The following is a 19,815-nucleotide window of genomic DNA, read 5'->3' as shown; positions in this document are numbered from 1 at the left end:
ATAAATGCAAAGATTATCATAAAAGCCACTTTAATTCCTAAGTAAATCATAAAAAAACAGGATGAAATACGAAAATAAATTTTAAAATTCCAGTTAAAAGATAAAGATTGTAATGAAAGTTTGGAAAGAGAATGTGTGTGACAAGTAACTTTTCCTGGACAAATAATATTTTTTTATTCCAAATTTACTTTTGAGGTTTGTTAGGTTGATACAGAAGCAATTGTAAAGCAATTCTTAACATTTGCTGGGTTACTGGCTGTAAAGACCATTTCTTCAGCAGAGTTGACCACAGATCCAACATTGCAGTGTTGTTCCCAGTCACATTTCTCTATTGAGACTGCTAGTGAATGATTTTTAGAAATAACCCTGGGTCTCATCCCCAGACCTGTAGCAGCCTGCTTGAAGGTGCCACTCCGCTGAACCTTGCTCTGGGACCAGGTTCCCCTTCCTTGTGGCTATCCCAGCCCTCCCTGCCTCTGAGTCCCATTACAGTCCCCATCCCTCTGTCAGCCCCTGGTGGCTGGAAGCACACTCTACTTGGGACCCCCCAGTGGCCCTATGTGGCACTAGGTTTTTTTAAAGGCTCAGTAGCTAGACTAGTATGATCAGAGTTCCAGGTTCAGGGGGAAACCTTCCTCAGTATGTAAGGTAGAGAATTCACACATTCACCAGGATCACATCTGGTTGGGCAGTTTCCATTCGTCCTAAGAGGACTAAAAAGTAGTTAATTTCCCATGGTACACAATACAACACTAGAGAGACAACAACAACAAAAGAAAATTAAAAGCTGCATGGGAAAAAGACACAGTCACATCAAGGCAGACCTATTAGAATAACAGCTAACTTCTCAATGGGAGAATGTCCAGATGGCCTGGACAGATGTTCTGCAAACCCTGAGACCACACATGCCAGCCCAGACAACTATACCCAGCAAAACTTTGAATCAACATAGGTGGAAGAAAAAAAAAAAAAGACTTAAGCAGTATCCATTTACAAATCCTGTCCTACAGAAAGCACTAGAAGGAAAACTTCCATCTAAGGAAGAAAACCATACCCCTCCCCGCCCAAAGAACAAGGAATAAGTAATGCAGAACAGCAAATCTTATATCACAGCAGAATCTTACAAAATAGACTGATGCCTACACCCTAGTGACTTGAGTCCAGGAAGGTATTCTGTATGCTACCAAAGGAGAAACAGACACCAAGCCATTGGATTTACAATGCTGACCTACCTACAAAATAGTGCTAGTGTAATGGGGGCACAGAACTTGTAGGAGTAACCAACCACCATCTGATGTGACTTAGGCCCACTCCTTGAGATGGGGTCCATACTGAACACTGCCTGCATAACTACGATCCTGAGACTGGACAGCCCAAGGATCTAGGGTAAAACCAATTACTACTGTTCTACTAAAAGAACTGCAATAAAATAACACATAATGGCATTCTATTGGACTTATAGGTCAGCACTTGCTCAGCCATTGTCAGAAAAGCTCTCCTGCATCAGAGATGGCAAAAATGCAAATACCCACAGCCAGACTATACGCAGAGAGTGAGAGACCTAAGAACACTCAGCCCTAAATTGTATGTGTCCTGTAGAAGAGGTGGCAGAAAGACTGTAAGAACTATAAGGATTTGGAGGAAGGACACCAAGAAAACAAGGCCCTCTAAATCAATACAGCACACATGAATGCACTGAGACTGAGGTAACCTGCACCAGATGGGACCCTAGAACGAACGGAAGAGGGTACATGTTCCTATCCCTAATCCACACGCTCTCTCCAATTGCTAACCACTTGCAAATGGAAATTTAAGTTTCATCCAGGGGAATCTCATTAGGGAAACAAACTACTCTTAAGGGCACTGAATGTCCAGCAGCACGTGACCAGCAGAAGACAAGAGCATCTTTGGAGGATCCTTGTCGCTTAACATTATGCCAGGGGGGTTGATTTTTCTTTTTCTTTTTTTTTATCTTTTATTGTTTCTTTACTGTACAGGTTTGTATATAGTACAGCTTCCAGTTTTGTGTTTTTAGAGATTCTTGAATGTGCAAACCTCTGTGTCTATATCTGTTTCTTGTACCTTAGGCTCTTTTCCTTTTGTTTGTTTTGTCTTATTTCAACTTAGTTATTTTTTGTTTAACTTCTATTTTATTATCATCCCTTAGATACCTGTTTGCTTTCTAATGAGAGGTAAAAAGGAGTTAGATACATAGGGAGGAGTATGGGGAGGAACTGGGAAGAGTAGAGAGGGAAAATGAATCAGGATATAGTATATTAAAAATAAATCTATTTTCAATGAAAGAAAAACATAATGCTTACCTATGATTAAATTTATGTCCAAAGGAAATCCAGTCCTTTTCAATTAACACCTATACACACACACAAGAAAAAAGGAATATAAATATGGAAGCTTCTAAGAGAAATATAAGAGAACCAAACTAATAAAAAAAGGACTCATTACTGGGAGCAGAGGAAAATCCCACGTGACTAAGAATATGCTATCAACAGGAGAGGATTCATTAAGAGCACTTGATGTTCTAAAGAGGACGCACTTTCAGGCCATCTGGCTCCTGACAACTGTCCACCACTCTAGGTCCACATATTCTTTCAAGCAAACCTCCTATATAAAACAATAGTAAATAAATCTTAACCACATTATCCAGAGTGCATCCAGAATGAAGGCCTACTACATAAACATTAAAAGACACGTGTGAGACTACAGTAACTACCCACAGTCCTCCTGTGTGCCAGACACCATGCTTGCTGTCATCTTGTTTGACAGCTATTATTACCCACCATTCTAGAGAGAGGAATACAGATGAAATGTCCTCCAAAGATCAGGGAGTACTTCATATCCTATTCTTTCTATTCTTAACCTCATCTGTTAACCAATATGGAATGCTGTTTTCTTTTTAACAAATGTTAATGAAATAATATGGAATAATTTCATTAATATCACTCCTTAGAAATCCACGGAAGAGCTGAAGTCTGCCCTTGACAACTCTAAGTGCCTTTTATAAGTGTAATGGCTTAATGTGGAAAGATTCTAGTGTAGGAAAGAAAAAGACTCATGGCGGCATTGACGCTCTCAATTAAACAAAGGCATCTAGTCTGCTCAGGAAAACATCGAGGCAGGAACATTTGTATCTCAATTGTCTAAAGTAGTGATTCTGAAGAAGTGTCCTGCTTCTTCTGCCTTGTCGCCAGCTGACATGAGTCTCAACAACAGTCAGTGATACAGATGTTTTTTGTGGAGTTCCTGTCAGCCTCTGTCCCAAGCGGATTCAGGATCCACTGAAGAACTTTCTATCAAGAGGCAGGTACCAGGTCACAGCATGGGTGGACCAAGCATTTGAAGGAATTCTGCCAGCTCATTCATAACATCACACCCCAGGCAACTGTTGCTGAAGTCAACGTCATATTGTGATGTCTACCGGAAAGATTCTAGCTTTCAACATCTTATTGTGATGTCTACCAGAAAGGCTCCAGCTTCCAAGATGTGTTCCCAATTCCAGAAAGATAGGAAACAGTGAAGTTCTACACTATCATCCAGTTCTGTCAAAGACCACTTAGAAAACAGGGACTTAAAAGTGAATGTTGTTTCTTTTTTTTTTCATCCCAACTATTTGTATGTACAATACAGAATTTTTAAATGTTTTTCTCATGTTTTCTGTTGATAGTCATACACTACCTCATGTTAAATACTCATAACAAATTGTGTATAAAAATCATTAATTTCCAAATTTTTAAATATATTTTAAATTGCTCCTGAATTCACACCTAGGAGCATTGAACTAAACTAATTTCAATATCCTCAGTATTAATGTATTTCAAGCCTGTTTCAATTTCTCCCCTTTTAATGAACCTTGCTGATTTAGTTAAAAGAAAAATAATGCTGCTTAGAAAAAAAAGACACAAGATTTTGAAAATGAAGTGCACTTCTGGTCAAGGCACTGCCTCCTCAGAAATGTTCTCACCAGACTCACCATGAATCCTTTCAGAGTCCGATAGTAAGGGTCCAGCAGCAGGCTTGCCACCGAGCACACCTGGGCCGTTCTGTCCCAACCGTCAGAACAGTGGACAAGCACACTTGTCCCTTCCTCTGAAACTGCCTGAAATGACAATCACTGTGACTATTAGGTTTGGCTACAGACTAAGGGATCTTGGAATTAGCACAGCCCAGCCTTCTTAGAACTAGTGGTCAAAGCTTTTCTTTCTTTCTCATTACATATAAAAGTCAACATTCAAATCACCACGAATTAACAAATGTACTGAATACAAGTTTATGCACTATGCAACACACCTTCATGACCTGTCCCCAGCTCACCTGCAACCTAAGTTACGCCTTCCTGAAATTCTGGGGTTGCTACAGGCCTTTTCTAAAAAGGAAAGGTACATAAATTCTAATTTATCAAATTATGAAGTTACAGATAAAAAGAGGGCCAAGTAATACGTTCAGAGGAAGAAGAAAAGGTAAAGATTATATCAGGAACTGTATGCATCTTTTGCTGCCTTGCACTGGGAAATTTATCAGTAACTGAAATTATACTTTTATGTGTGTGAGTATGTGTCACTTCTGTAAGAGACTTGACTTCATACTGCTTACTACCACAACCACAGCACCATAGCAGGTACTAAGCAACAGTAAATAGCTAATAAATGGCATCACTACCACAAAGGCATGGTTATCTTTAGGCGGAAATCTAAGAAATTTATTTATAGAAAACAGCCAATATCATAATAGAATTATTAAACACTTTACATAAAAACATTTTATATTTAAAAAAGCACAGTTTACATTTAAGTTCCAGCAAGATCCTTCCAATGGCAGAATAGAATCTGTTAGCATTTGCCTAAGTCATGACTGAAAAGCAGGATCTACTGAATATAAGCTAAGCCCCTCTCACTGAGGTGACTCCCATGGAGTTGTACAGTCTCCTACAGAAAATTCTTTCCTTTATCCAAGATTAAATCTGATGAAAGAATATTCCAGAAATATTTTAGCATTCGACCACTGTGTTAACACACAGTTATCTACACACTGCACTCTTTCACAAAATCACGTTCACCACATGAGGTCAGCAAAGCCTGCTACCCATATGTGAATACAGGAGAGCCATGCTCTGAGGTTATACTAGCTTTGTGTCTAACCCCTTTACTCTTTCCTGTGCCTTCACAAACCTTTGCAATGAAGATCCCTGCATCCATGATGGCTTTGATATGCCTCAGCCAGCCTGAGTTCTCGAGCCCCCATAGGAAATCACTCATGGATGGAGATTTAAGTTCACATACTGTAAGAAAAATCCTGTTACAAATGTGAAATTAAGGCAATCTCTCATTCTACATGACCATATTATAGGTGACTTGTTAGCTTTAGTAGATACAGTCCAGCTAGTCAACAAAAATCCAAGTTTATAAAATTAGACTCTATTGAGTCACTGTTAATTTTTTCTCTGATCATGGGACACACTGGATCTATTATGAAAATCCTAATAGTAATGAAGGTCATTAACTGCTTCTGTTGCAAAAGTCCAGCACAGATCATCCACTTACCTTTCTGGTGACGATATTACAATTGTGCAGCTAAGGAGCACTCATCTCCAGAATGCCAGAGGGGAAATCATCACAATGCTGACTCTAGCAATTATCCAATTAGAACGTTTCACCACCTCAATGCTTTATATTAGGACTGTTACAAGAACTCAAGATGGAATTATCCTAAAAATATTCCCTACATGGAAAGGATACAGTGCCTTTTGCCAGCAGCCTACTAGGTGGCAATGTAACTTGTGTACAGAATGAGGTCTATACCTTTGCTCCTGGTCCCGTGCACCAGGTCCTTTGACTAAAAGAAAAGCTAGGATTCCAACGATATCTATCTTAATACATCCAAAGCAAGGATACAGGCCCTTCTAAAGCATTATCAGCAAGAAAGGGTGATGTCAAGAACTCATCTTGTGTTTTAACGTAAGAAACTAAAATCCTTAGAGCTAATATTCTATGTATCTCCAACACAGCATTTCAAACCTTATGAGTACCCATGAGTATGGACCATGTTTGAAGTCTTACATATAAAACTGGAAAAATTAAATAATGATCTATGGCTTGATTTGAGCCTAAGTATATTCTATGATGCTCTCATCCAGGTAGTAAAAACCATGTAGTACAAAAACCATGCAGTACAAAACCCAGGTGCTCAGCTTTCTACTCTCAACTGTCAGTAAGTGCTATGTAATCTTACAGTTGTTATTCATCCCCTTAAGCCTCAGTTTCTTCAGTCTTTCCTCTTTTTGAGATTAATTACATCTCTTCCTTCTCTTTTCTCCCTCTAAACACCCCCATATACCTCTCTCCATTCCCCTTCAAATTCATGGCCTATTTTTTCACTTACTGTTACTGCAAGAGTGTGTGTGTATGTGTGTGTGTGTGTGTGTGTGTGTATACACACACCAATGTGTATGCTCTTCCAGGGGAGGACTCCCTCTCCTACTCCCAGCTTTTCTCAATTGCCTATAGTTCTCTGTGTACACTGAAGCCCTATGGACTTCTCCTTGCCATGCTGTCATGGTCATTGTCATGCTGGTGAGACCTTATGGGTATAGCTTTAATACTGCTAGATGACATACCTCACAGCAAACTCCCTGACCCTCCGGCTCTTCAGATCTCTCTGCCTCCTCTTCTGTGGTGTTCCTGAGCCTTAGGTGTACGAGTGTTGAAACAGAGATGTGCTTTCAAAGTTAACTCCCACATTCACCTTTAGGTCTTTAAAAGTACTGTGCATATGGGAGTCATGGAAACTGTTAATGATAACATTTAATTCAGCAGACGCCTCCTACCATGTACCAGATAACAAGGGTTATCTTGTTACTTCCTGTAAAAGTGCCCCACAGAAAAACCATCAGCAATTAAACTCTTAATCACACAGAGATAATAATGAAAGGAATGACAAAAATTCCCAGCATAAAGATGAATTGAGAAAGATGTTTATTGGACCTCAGGGAGATGGATCAATCAGGAATGTTCCTGCCTCCCAAGCCTATGGGCCTGAGCTCAGATCACTAATATCCAAATTAAGACCTGGGCATGTTGGTGCATATCTGAAACTCTGGTACTCAAAGGAGAGGGAAGAGACAGGAGGATTCCTGGAACTTACTAGCCAGCTACTCTAGATAACTGGTGAGCCTGGATTCAATGGGAGACCCTGTCTTAAAAACTAACTTGAAGAGTGCTAGAGAAAGACAGACAATGCTGACATCTGAGCTCTAACCATGCGCACAGATGAGCATGTAGATACATCGTGCACATACACACTACACACACACACACACACTCACAAATAAAACTAATGGCTCATCAGGACACAAGCATCATGTGTAAAGCTACTCTATATAAACATAGATACATGCTATTAAACATTTAGACAAATACACAGAAAGTACACAACAATAAACCTAAAGGAAACTTTGGGCTTTAAGTGATAATATTGTGTCAGTTTAAGAACGCAGACTGTAACGAGTGTGTCTCTCAGTTACAAATGTGTCAGTGAAGGTGCAAAGATTATAACAAAGGTGCTACCTTGGAAATGGAATTTTCCAAAAAGGGTGGTGTTCAGGCTAGAAAGCTATACATTTGGGGGTGCAAAGTATGTGCTCAAGTTATACAAGTGGGATTGTTTCTACAGAGAAGGCTAAGCATGTGGAAGTCTATGCTTGTGGGTGGCTATACAGAAATCTCTATCTTCTGTCTAGTTTTGCTGTGAACCTACAAATGCTCAAAAGAACAAAACAAAAAACAAACAGAAAACCAACCAGCAACAACTCTAAAAAAAACGATGACCATGCCCCTCAACTGGCTCTTCATCTTAGCTGGTCCCCTTCCTCCAGCACTCCTAACAGTAAAGCCCCTTAATCTAACCACTGATAGCTGTTTGTTCATCTTCCAGTATCAAACACATGGTCAATGCATGGCGTAAACCACACAAACAGAAACCTGAAATAACTGGAAACAAACTATACTAGAAAGGAACTATAGCGTGAGTTTATTAGCCTTGGCCCTGAGTGATACTCCAGAGTAACAGAGGTAATGCACAGGCTAGGTAAGGAGCAATGAGGAGACAGCAGCAGGTGTTGTGAGAAGTAGAAAGGCGCACAAGTACGGTGTCACACTCACACGTGTGCAAACACACATACACACACACACACACACACACACACACACACACACACACACACACAGCCAACAGACCCTGTGTAAAGAATGTGATCTTGGGTTGGGGATTTAGCTCACTGGTAGAGCGCTTGCCTAACAAGCGCAAGGCCCTGGGTTCGGTCCCCAGTTCCAAGAAAAAAAGAATATGTGATCTCAGAAACGAAGTAATCATGGCTAAGAATACAGGAAGAAAACAAGCCTTAGAAAGAACAATGAAAGAAGGTATGGCAGAGAGGGAAATGTGTAACTTTGTTTCTGTTTTGTTAGAAACACAGAATTGTTCAGCATTTTTAAAACCCTTCTACAAGTAAGAATTTTATTAGAAATCAAGATTTAGGGAGCTTTTAGACCACTTCCACTTCACGCCTCCACTACAGAAACACTCAAGTTTTAACAGCCTTCGCCTCCTGTACCTAGCATTTCCTCTGCCTTGGTCTGTAGGCTTATATTTTTAAAACCTGCTTTAACAAGGGCTCTTAAATGCATTAACCTCTCTTACTGCCCACCAACCAAAGGTAGGGAAAGAAGAAAGGTTAATAGGACAAGGGGGATGTGGACATGTCTTAAAGTAGTTCTTTGGGGGAGATTCAAACAGGAATCAGCAACGGCAATCCAGTCCATCAATCAGTAGCAGTTGCTTGATCCAGAAGGAACCAAGAGGCTCCGCATGGGTCCCCAGAAGTGGCAAGAAGCCTCTGGAACACCAGAGCATTGTCCGCCGTCTGTTGGGTTATACTTGCACTCTTCCCAAACATCACGTATCCGTTCCAGCAATAAACCGAATGCCCTTTCAAAAATTTCTTTGGTCTAACTCTGTAAACTGTAATCAAATAACTGAGGTAGGATAATCTGTAACCAGGTTATTTGGTCTGGCAAGTCTGGACATCTGGTATGACCCTGCTATTGAGATCTGAAGGGTACCTCACATGGTTAGAGTAGGAGACAGCAAATGTATCTGCATATTGCCTGGTCTCACCTCTTTCCCATAAAGCCAACAGTAATGCCATCCCTGAGCTTCACTCCGAGGACCCCACTCAGCCCTTATCACACTGAAAGTCCTCCATCCTGTAATAGTAGCTTCCCACCCCCCTCTGTTTTAAATTTCAAATGAGTCTATTAAGCATACAGCAAGCTGAAATAGATAAACCAGCAAGCAGAAAATAGGTAGTAAAATATCAGACATATCTGGCAGGAACCACTGGGGAAGCCTCCTCTCCCCCAAAAAAGGTTAGCTAGAAGACAGGACCAACAAGGAGAAGCCTATGCAGAACATCTTTCTACCCCGTCCTCTCAGGCTCTTACTACCTAACAGCAGGGACTGAAGTTTTTGTAAGCATGAGTCTTGGGGGGGATGGGGGGATGGGGGGAATGGGGGGGCACTCAAATCATAGCACTCTTCTGTTTTCTTTTTCCCTTTTCTTTTTCTTAGCTTAACTGGAACAATTCATCTACATTCAATTCATTTATTATGTTCCACAGGTTTTTAGCAGGCTTTGTGCATCTGAAACTCAGATCAGTTCCAGGAACATTGACATCACCCCCCATCGCCCATCCTTGCTTGGCAGCCAACCTCAGTTCTATATTCCAAAGCCTTCTGTGAGCATACACTTTCTGCTTTCTTGGATTTTATCTAGGAGTTGAATCTCTGGATCACATCTATTTCTAAGAGCTGCAAAAGTAAAAATTCCCTCACAGGCACTATAGCACTGCGTTCCCAGCAGCAGCTGAGCAGCCTGACTCCTCTGAGTCCTTCCCAGAAAGCTATTTCATCTCCACACACATAGCCTCTCTTCTGGATGAAAAACTCTGTCTTACTAGGTATGGTTTTGAATCTTCTCCCAAATTAAATTTTACCTAAATTTAAGCAAATATCCGCTCAATGTATTTATCATGCAGTATCTTCATCCGGAAGTATTTCACATTAGCTTAACCTGAGGTTTGTGTTTTAGATTGTCAGGCACTCTTGTGTTCAGATTTCAGTTCTTCCCTGCCTAACTTTTCAGCCAGGAGCTATTTGCCAAGCTTGGCCATTTTAAACATAAAAGGAAGAAAATGTACTTTGCTCAAATCAAGGTAATGCCTGTCATATGCTGACACACAGACGATAAGCCAAGAAGTCAAAACACACAGTCATCACTGACAGATCTTACAAACGACTCTTCTTTGCCACCACAGCACAGCTACAGCAGTAGGCTTTACAGAAACACTAGTAACTACAGTAAAACCGAAATACCAGGTGCCAGATGCTTTTCTAAGTACCTTAAACGCTTTCTCGCTCTAACTATGGTGAAGGCACTGGTATTCGTCTCCCACGTTATGTGTGGAAAGCAATGCAAAGAAGGGTGATCCTGGGCTACACTCTGTTAGCTCAGATGGCACAAAGAAGGGTGATCCTGGGCTACACTCTGTCAGCTCAGATTGCACAAGAGGCTGGATATTCTAGCTCAGATTACATAGTCTTCATCATTGCCTCTCAATTTCAGATCTCTTTTGTAATTCAAATGAGAGCCAGTAGAAGTTTTATGGGTCACGTGTCTTGAGGTATACTGCTGGCCGCTTCTACCATGAATCTACTACCCACAATGCCTCATACTGGTCAACGGAATGGAATTGAAGATCCATTTGTAAACCCACAGTGACATTGCCCTCTAATTCTGACAGAGGCCAGCAGTAAGCATTCGAGAGAGGACAGCATCTTCAACAAATGGTGCTGGTCAGACTGGATAGCTTACTCACAGAACAGTGAACCTTACCTCTCACCCTGCACAAATACAAACTGAAGAGACTCAGAGACTTCAATATAACATATGAGATACCTTGACTCTGTTAGAGGAGAAAGTTGGGAATGTGCTTCACCTTACAGACATAGAAAAGCAATTTCTGAACAAGGCCCCAATAGCACAGAACTGGAGTGGTATTATGAACATACAGAACTGGAGAGTGGTATTATGAACATACAGAACTGAAGAGTGGTATTATGAACATACAGAACTGGAGAGTGGTATTATGAACACACAGAACTGAAGTGGTATTATGAACATACAGAACTGGAGTGGTATTATGAACATACAGAACTGGAGAGTGGTATTATGAACATACAGAACTGGAGAGTGGTATTATGAACATACAGAACTGAAGAGTGGTATTATGAACATACAGAACTGAAGTGGTATTATGAACACACAGAACTGAAGTGGTATTATGAACACACAGAACTGAAGTGGTATTATGAACATAAGGGAACATCATCATTCAAGTAAAGAAGGAGCCTACAGAGTGAGGGAAACCCTTTGTCAGCTATACATCTGGCAGAGCTAATGTAGCCTTCAACCCTCATCAGAGGCACTTTTCTATGTAGTCGATGGCAATTAACATTTGGTCAATGTCCAGAATATAATATAGATACAGAGCATTCAGGGCATGCTCAGCCCTGAAAGAGAACACACACACACACACACACACACTCTCTCTCTCTCTCTCTCTCTCTCTCTCTCATACACACACACACTCACTTTCTCACACACACACTCACACACACACACTCTCACACACTCTCTCTCATACACACACACTCACTTTCTCACACACACACACACACACACACACGCTCTCTCACACACATACAAACTCACACTCTCTCTCTCACATACATACACACATACTCTCTCTCTCTCTTTCACACACACACACACACACACACACACACACACACACACACACACACACACACACACACCCGCACACACCTTGCAAGGCTCAGGGATCATCACAGAGAAGAAAGGACTACAAGAAGAAATGGCAGTCTTGATGACTAGATTTCTGGACCAATAGGACAGCAGCACATATGAACTCACAGCATGCACAAGACCTGCACAAGCTCAAGGCCGACGAAATCACAGCGTAGGATGAGGGAAGTGGTCACAAGGCCCCACATCTAGCTGAGAAGCTATTGGCTGTTAATTACTGCTGGGAAAGGAAGAGGGAGAGCGAACTTTCTTCAAGGACACGGCCTCTGAAAGGCCAGTAGATGGTCTTACACCTACACATATACTGCCATCACTAAGGGGACACATTGGCTTTTAACATAAACAAAACGTGAGATATGTGGTGGTGACAATGCAGAAGCCACAGAGGAGGGAATGGGTGGGTGATGGTCTTGATTCAAACACACTATATGCATGTAGAAAATTCTCAAACAATAGGAAATAACCCACGCTTATTAGTTTTAGAATGTAGCCACCAGATAGCTTAAGATTACACATACTACTCCCAGCTATGGCTTGCATTACATTTCTGTGTACAATGGTGATTCAGGATGCTTATGGAAGTTTAGTTTGACATACTTATCATTAAAATAAATCGTAAAAGAAAATTACATTAGTAAATTGCAAAAGCATGCATGCATTCCCTCTAAAACGCTAGGTCATTAATCTTGATGTAGCTTAAGGTATGGAAAACAGAGATTGTTCTGTACAGTGGGGAAAATGGCTCAGAAAGAAAGAAAGATCACTTTGGAAACACAGCATAGAAAAGTTAACGCTCTAATGACTCCCAGAAAGCAGTGTAACCACAGTGCACCTCAGGAAGCTTTCCTGGGCTCAGAGACAGACATCATTGGCAGACAGACAGTAGAAGTTGATGCAAAGGCCAATGCCAACCCACAGTTACCACAAAGAAAAGCTTGGTCCGGCATACTTAACAGGCCCTCCATGGCAGGCTCACCTCAGTCTGTACACAATGCCAAGGACACAGCCCAGCAGGAAGGGAGGCGACTTCTAGTACCCTCCATGAGTTTTTAATACTCCCTGAATGCCTGGTGCTTACAACATCCAACCTCAGGTCGAGCCAGAATTTTCAACTTAATCCGAAAACACACGCATTCCAAGGTGGGGGTAACCAGATTCAGCTGGCTCCACTGAGTCTTCCATAGGAAACAATGCCTTGAAGTCCTTTCAGTTAAGAGGCCAAGGCTTGGGTTGATATTGCAGTCTGCGGGTTGGTTAGCATACACTTACTTCAGAAAATCTAGCAGGCCCAAGGGATACCTGGGCATTTGAAATGTGAAGCTCAGCCCGGGAAAAGGCTGCTTACCACTCTTCCCACAGGGGGGCAGAAATGACAAAGAGTTTAAAGCTAAAGTCTCCAGGCTCCCCAGGTAACTAGGACATGACCTGTGCTGATATGAGGGGGAGAGAAGCCAGAGAGCAAGGTGAGAGAGTAAGCAGCGCCTGTCACAGGACGCATGGGCTTCTGGGTTCCTGCCATGTCAGCTCATTTCTTCCACACTAAGGACAGACAGCTCTTGGGTAACAATTCTGCTTTCAGGAACACTGAAATTGCACATGCTTGGGAAATTAATCCTCCTCCCACCCGCCCCAGACTTCAGGCAAGGTGACAGCTGAGAGGATGTTTTAACCTAATGGCCAGTGGCCACGTTCAAAGCAAACAGCTCTGTGGATGATTAACACGCATGACAGATGGGGCTACACTGGAAACTGAAACAATTAGTGCCCAGGCTTTTAAATACGAAACTGTTGTGTTTGTTTGGATAAACTCGGGATAAGGGAGAAATACTGATTTGTTCACCCTTGTTGCCAAACCAGAACCAATATTTACAAACCATTTTGCTGAACAAAGTTCATGTCAGCTGACATCAGAAGCATATGCCACAGATTGCAGAGTCTTGTACTTGCCAGCCAGGAGCTAAGTGCTGGGTCTCATGATACTGTTTTATATAACAGGGCATTTCTACTGTATAAGCACACAAAACACTATCAAGAGTTAAAAGCCAACATAAGGTGTACTTTAGAACTCAACAATTAGGAAAGTTACTCAGAAGAAAGTCAGCTTCTCCTGGTCTTCCCCCCACACTTCCTCCTGTGCAAATGTGAGGGAGGACAAAAAGGGACAAGGTTAGGCACGTCTCTCCCACTGAGGTCAGACTGGCAGTCCTCTGCTATATACGTGGAGGTAGGGGGAGGTTCGGACCAGCTACTGTATGCTGATTGGTTGGTGGCTCAGTGTCTGAGATATCTCAGGGGTCTGGGTTAGTTGAGACTGCTGGTCTTCCTATGGGATCACCCTCCTCCTCAGCTTCTCCCAGCTTTCCCCTAATTCAATCACAGAGGTCCCCAACTTCAGTCCAATGGCTGGGTGCAAGTATCTGCATCTGTCTCAGTCAGCTGCTGGTAGGGCCTCTCAGAGGGCAGCATGCTAGGCTTCTGTCTGGAAGCTCACCATAGCAGCAGTAATAGTGTCAGGCCTTGGAGCACCCCTTGAGATGGATTCCAATTTAGGATAGTCACTAGGTCAGAATTTTTGACTGTAGGGTGACAATCCCATCCCTTCACTTGATGTCCTGTTTTTCTGGGCTCTATAAGGTAGACTCTATGAGTTCCCTCTCCTCACTGTTGGGCATTTCATCTAAGGTCCCACCCTTTGAGTCCTGAGGGAGTGGGGAGGCCTGGCAGGGGGTGGGGAAAATCTTCTTAGAGACAGGGGTGGGATGAGGGAACCCTGGGGAACTGGGGGGGAGGTGGGAGGTGGGGGGGGCTTGGAGGGAGGACAACAGCTGGACTGTCGAAAAATTAATATTAAAAAAGTTAAAAAAAAATTTTTAAAAAAGTGCATGGTACCAGTCCACACCCTCTAGGACCTAAAGCAGCAGTGAGCACGTTCTTTCCCTATTAGCCATCTTGAAGCATGTCCAAGTGCTACTGATGTTAGTACTTTTCTCAGTCAAGAATCTGAGGCTATTTAGACAGCCCTCAAATAACTATCATAACAACACCCTCTCTTCATTGGGCAAGCATACTAAGAAGTGCCATTCAAAAAGGACATGAGTGGAGTCTGCAGAAGGGAAATACTTCGATGAGTCAGCTTTGTCATCTCACTCTTTTTCTGAGACTCAGAATAAATTTCGGAATTGTATTTAATGTAATGATGCCAACAATACACCCCTCGGCCTCTCCAGCCACACAGACAATTTAAAGAAAACTTCTTATCAGCTGGAGAGATTCTCCATGGAACACCAACAAGACCAAAGACTGTTCTTCAAAACATTTTATTGATGATAATATTTTCTGCAATCTCTAAACAATACTACCATTTTTTGAATAGCCTGGTTTTCTTTATAATAATATTGTATTACATGATATACTGCAGTTAAACCTAAATTCTGTACATCTGTGTTGGCGCTGCTCGAGCTAGTAGCATAGGAAACAGTACACATACATGTGTGCATCCAGCCTTGTCAGTACATGTGTACATCCAGAAAACCATACCTGTACGTATGCAAATGCATATCCACACAAACATGCTCCAGAATACTAAACATTCACCTGAAGAAAACCAGACATCAGGTTCACGTGAGGGATGCCTGTTAGATTGTTACCTTCACCAGTAAACAATATCAAGACAGATCATGACCTCTAAGTCACCTGATTTTACTACAAAGGTTCCCTGAAATTCTAAACCTGGGACCCCAGAACCCTTCAATCTAGGACAGTGACCTGCTGGTCTCCTTTCAGTGGGTGCTTCCCTGTGCACAGCCAGGGTAGCTGACATGGCACCTTTGTCCCACTTCCCAGCTGCTTTGCTGCCACAGAGATTTCTCTCTATTTAATAACTTGCTGGGAAAACTCAGCACCAGGCCTGACATGTTTGTTAGATTATTTTTGATGCACTTACACTGAGTCATAGACTGTATTATAAGGCAGGCACATACATGCCTCTGCAAATTATCTTCTGAATAAGGAAATTAAGAAAACTGACCTATATGAAGGCTATGAGACCTACCAAATGCCTGGCTGACTGGATTAACCATCCCAGTGTTTACTTTAAAATATATTATTGCTTACCAAGAGAAAGCAGTATGGACTTCACATTGAGAAACACTTGACAGTCTATACGGCAACTTTTTTTTATCTGTCAGATTTATTTTTTTTATTTTTATTTATTTATTTTTTTTGCTTTCCCCTTTTTTTTCCATCTTTATTAACTTGGGTATTTCTTATTTACATTTCGATTGTTATTTCCCTTCCAGGTTTCCGGGCCAACATCCCCCTAACCCCTCCCCCTCCCCTTCTATACGGGCTTCTTCTCCCCATCCTCCCCCCATTACCACCTCCCCCCAACAATCCTGTTCACTGGGGGTTCAGTCTTGGCAGGACCAAGGGCTTCCCCTTCCACTGGTGCTCTTACTAGGATATTCATTGCTACCTATGAGGTCAGAGTCCAGGGTCAGTCCATGTATAGTCTTTAGGTAGTGGCTTAGTCCCTGGAAGCTCTGGTTGCTTGGCATTGTTGTACATATGGGGTCTCGAGCCCCTTCAAGCTCTTCCAGTCCTTTCTCTGATTCCTTCAACGGAGTCCTGTTCTCAGTTCAGTGGTTTGTTAATGGCATTCGCCTATGTATTTGCTGTATTCTGGGTGTGTCTCTCAGGAGAGATCTACATCCGGCTCCTGTCGGCCTGCACCTCTTTGCTTCATCCATCTTATCTAGTTTGGTGGCTGTATATGTATGGGCCACATGTGGGGGTGTTCCTTCTGCCTCTGTCCTAAACTTTGCCTCCCTATTCCCTGCCAAGGGTATTCCTGTTCCCCTTTTAAAGAAGGAGTGAAGCATTCACATTTTGATCATCCGTCTTGAGTTTCATTTGTTCTAGGCATCTAGGGTAATTCAAGCATTTGGGCTAATAGCCACTTATCAATGAGTGCATGCCATGTGTGTTTTTCTGTGATTGGGTTACTTCACTCAGGATGATATTTTCCAGTTCCCTCCATTTGCCTACGAATTTCATAAAGTCATTGTTTTTGATAGCTGAGTAGTATTCCATTGTGTAGATGTACCACATTTTCTGTATCCATTCCTCTGTTGAAGGGCATCTGGGTTCTTTCCAGCTTCTGGCTATTATAAATAAGGCTGCTATGAACATAGTGGAGCACGTGTTTTTGTTATATGTTGGGGCATCTTTTGGGTATATACCCAAGAGAGGTATAGCTGGGTCCTCAGGTAGTTCAATGTCCAATTTTCTGATGAACCTCCAGACTGATTTCCAGAATGGTTGTACCAGTCTGCAATCCCACCAACAATGGAGGAGTGTTCATAAGGCAACTTTTTAATGTTAGGAAATATATCTAATTTATATTACTTACATAGGAATGGAAATCTGCTCAATTCTACACCAACTCAATCAGGAACCCAAACCTAGGACTTTCATCAACTTAGACCTGGGTATTTTTTATATCAACCTCCTTTCCCTTCAGACAAAGAGTTGAGTGGCTTTGAGTGTGGCACTGGGTTTATGAGAATGAGTGAAAGTCATATTTCCACCTTATAAAGTGAGGATGTGCAAGTCACTTAGCTTCTGTGTATTTGTGTCCTCATCTGCCAAAGGAGAGTGAGGAGTGCCTACAAGGCGGCCTCAATAATTCACTTGAGCACATGTATCCTTAAAAGCTAGTGTCAGGAACTTAGTCACCTCCCCAAAATACTATGCCTGCATTACAATGGAGAGAAGTGTACTGTGAGTATTTCTGGCTTGAGGACTACGAATTAACAAGGATAATGGTAATTATTAAGTATTTTGTTGAAATCTTCCTCTATCACATGATCCACGATGAAAACTACAATAACCTCCTCTTCTTAGGATGAATGGAAACTGCCCAACCTGATGTGATCTTGGTGAATGTGTGAATTCTCTACCTTACATGTTGAAGGTTTCCCCCTGAACCTGGAACTCTGATAAACTAGTTGAGCTACTGAGTCTTTAAAAAGTAGTAAGCTTTTGACAAATGGCACTGAAAACAGTAATAGAGTAGATTCCTGAACTGAAGAGAAACACTAGCTTAAAGAAGCAAATTGCCACATGTCACTAGTTTATGCATAAGACTACAAAGGAAACGGTGGAGGTCACAGGACTAGAAAGTGGCCTCTAGCTTACCAACTGTGGAACCCTGAACTGAATTCTGCAAGCAGCCTGAGCCCAGAAGCAGACAGCCCCAGTCTGAGCTTCCTAATGAGAACATAAGCAGCTGACACTCAAAGCCCTCCCTCAAAGAGGTTCAAGAAGAACTTTTATGTCCCTAGGTCCCCAGCTACACAGAGACCATTCTTAGAATCCTGGAACACAGAAACTCGGAGATAATGAGTATTGCTCAATGAATATGTAAACCAACCGGGGCACATACTCTGTCAATAGAGGGGGAAACCACCCACCATCCTCATGCACTAATTCAGTGATCTCCTGCTTTCTTCCTAGCCTTTCTCTATACATAGGACTCACATATATTGAGAATAGGAATGTTATCTTACAACCTGAATGTCTTGGTTAATTCGCCTACATTTTCTATCAAAAATGTAAAACAAATTGTTTAAATTAGTTTACTATTGTTGAACACTAGTATGATAATTCTACTATCATAACTGAGCGTGGGTGTGTTTAAAGCCACATTCTGGATTAGTCCATAAGAGGAGGAAGTCGGGTAAGAAATAATCTATCGCTATGCGAAGTGTCCACACCCTCCAAGTCCAATTCAATGCTACAGAAATACTCAATGCAGTCATTCACTGACCTTCTTTATGTGCTGCTTCTTTTTAAACTTAGAAATGAGTCTTTGAAATTTATCAGCAAATTCAAATATTTTATGACTTTCCAATTTACTTTTATCTTGACTGCCTGACCTAAGACCCCTTTTCTTTATTTATATAGCACAGATGCCATGCATTAGAGAACACTGCTGTGAAAATCAAATACATTCCCTTAAGTGAAAGTACTTACATGGCTGTAATCCCAGCACTCAGGAGGCAGAAGTATAAGGATATCTAGGTTAACCTCGTCCTGAGCTACATAGCAGGACCCCATTTCCAACAATAAGAATGGAAAGAAGGGAAGGAGAAAAGAAGGAGGAAGGAAGGGAGACCAGAAGGAGGATGAGGAAGAGAAGGAGAAACACCCCAGCACACCCCAACATCTAGTAGTTGCTCAGTATTTACTTAGATGACTAAGTGGTATACTGCAAAGATACAGAACAGCCGCCAACATAAGATCCTTGTGGAATTCAAGCAATAGAACTGAAGGGAAGGAGAGAAGGAGGGAGGGAGAGAAGGAGGAAGGGAGGGAGGGGGAGAGAGGGAGGGGTGGAGGGAGGGAGGGAGGGGAGGAGATGGGAGGAAGGAAGGAGATGGGAGAGGAGGAAGGAAGATGAGAGGAGGGAGGGAGGGAGATGAGAGGCGGGAAGGGGAAAGATAGGAGAAACAATAGGCAACACACAAAAAGCAGCACATTAGTCATAAAAAGAAAAACTGCCCCTGCCTTATCTTTCCATGATGCCCATGTCTGAGGACAAACTACACGAAGGGGTTCAGGCCATGTGCTGCCTCACCAAGCTGTGACATTAAGCACTTCTGTATGCATTATATGCCTTGTTCCTCGCACAAAAGGCAGAAGGCCTTTTCAACAAATACCACGGATGCACGCAGGACAAACTGCACTGCTAAAGAAAGCTGCCTCAAAGAGCCCATTCTAGACTCTTCTATCCACCATTCTTACAGAAAACAAAAGTGAGAGCTCCTTTATTCTCTGAGAAGGCAATTGTCTCTGTG

The 19,815-nt window shown here is 42.0% G+C and overlaps 2 protein-coding genes across 6 annotated transcripts in view; both read right to left on the bottom strand.

Moving 5' to 3' along the window:
• Erich1 (glutamate-rich 1) overlaps positions 1 to 19,815 on the bottom strand; it is a gene marked incomplete at its 5' end in the record, with an annotated part of 52,793,804 nt that overhangs the window by 23,855,292 nt on the left and 28,918,697 nt on the right.
• The window catches only part of Mtmr7 (myotubularin related protein 7), a 91,873-nt gene that overhangs the window by 8,851 nt on the left and 63,207 nt on the right, over positions 1 to 19,815 (bottom strand). For 3 of the 6 annotated variants that reach the window (NM_001107312.3, XM_087588353.1, XM_087588352.1), the window contains 3 exons: positions 5,184 to 5,293; positions 3,989 to 4,114; positions 2,322 to 2,371 (listed from right to left, as the gene is read on the bottom strand). In NM_001107312.3, coding sequence (NP_001100782.2) covers positions 2,322 to 2,371; positions 3,989 to 4,114; positions 5,184 to 5,293 — 286 coding nt within the window. Of the gene's footprint in view, positions 1 to 2,321; positions 2,372 to 3,988; positions 4,115 to 5,183; positions 5,294 to 6,628; positions 6,802 to 12,878; positions 13,394 to 19,815 lie in introns of those variants that run through there. The other 3 variants (XM_087588355.1, XM_087588356.1, XM_087588354.1) reach the window with 3 other exon arrangements.

The sequence above is a fragment of the Rattus norvegicus genome, chromosome 16, assembly GCF_021556685.1.
Source record: "Rattus norvegicus strain SHRSP/BbbUtx chromosome 16, alternate assembly SHRSP_T2T, whole genome shotgun sequence".
Lineage (NCBI taxonomy): Eukaryota > Metazoa > Chordata > Mammalia > Rodentia > Muridae > Rattus > Rattus norvegicus.
Note: the sequence above shows the minus strand (reverse complement) of the source record. Positions and strands in the feature narration are given on the sequence as shown.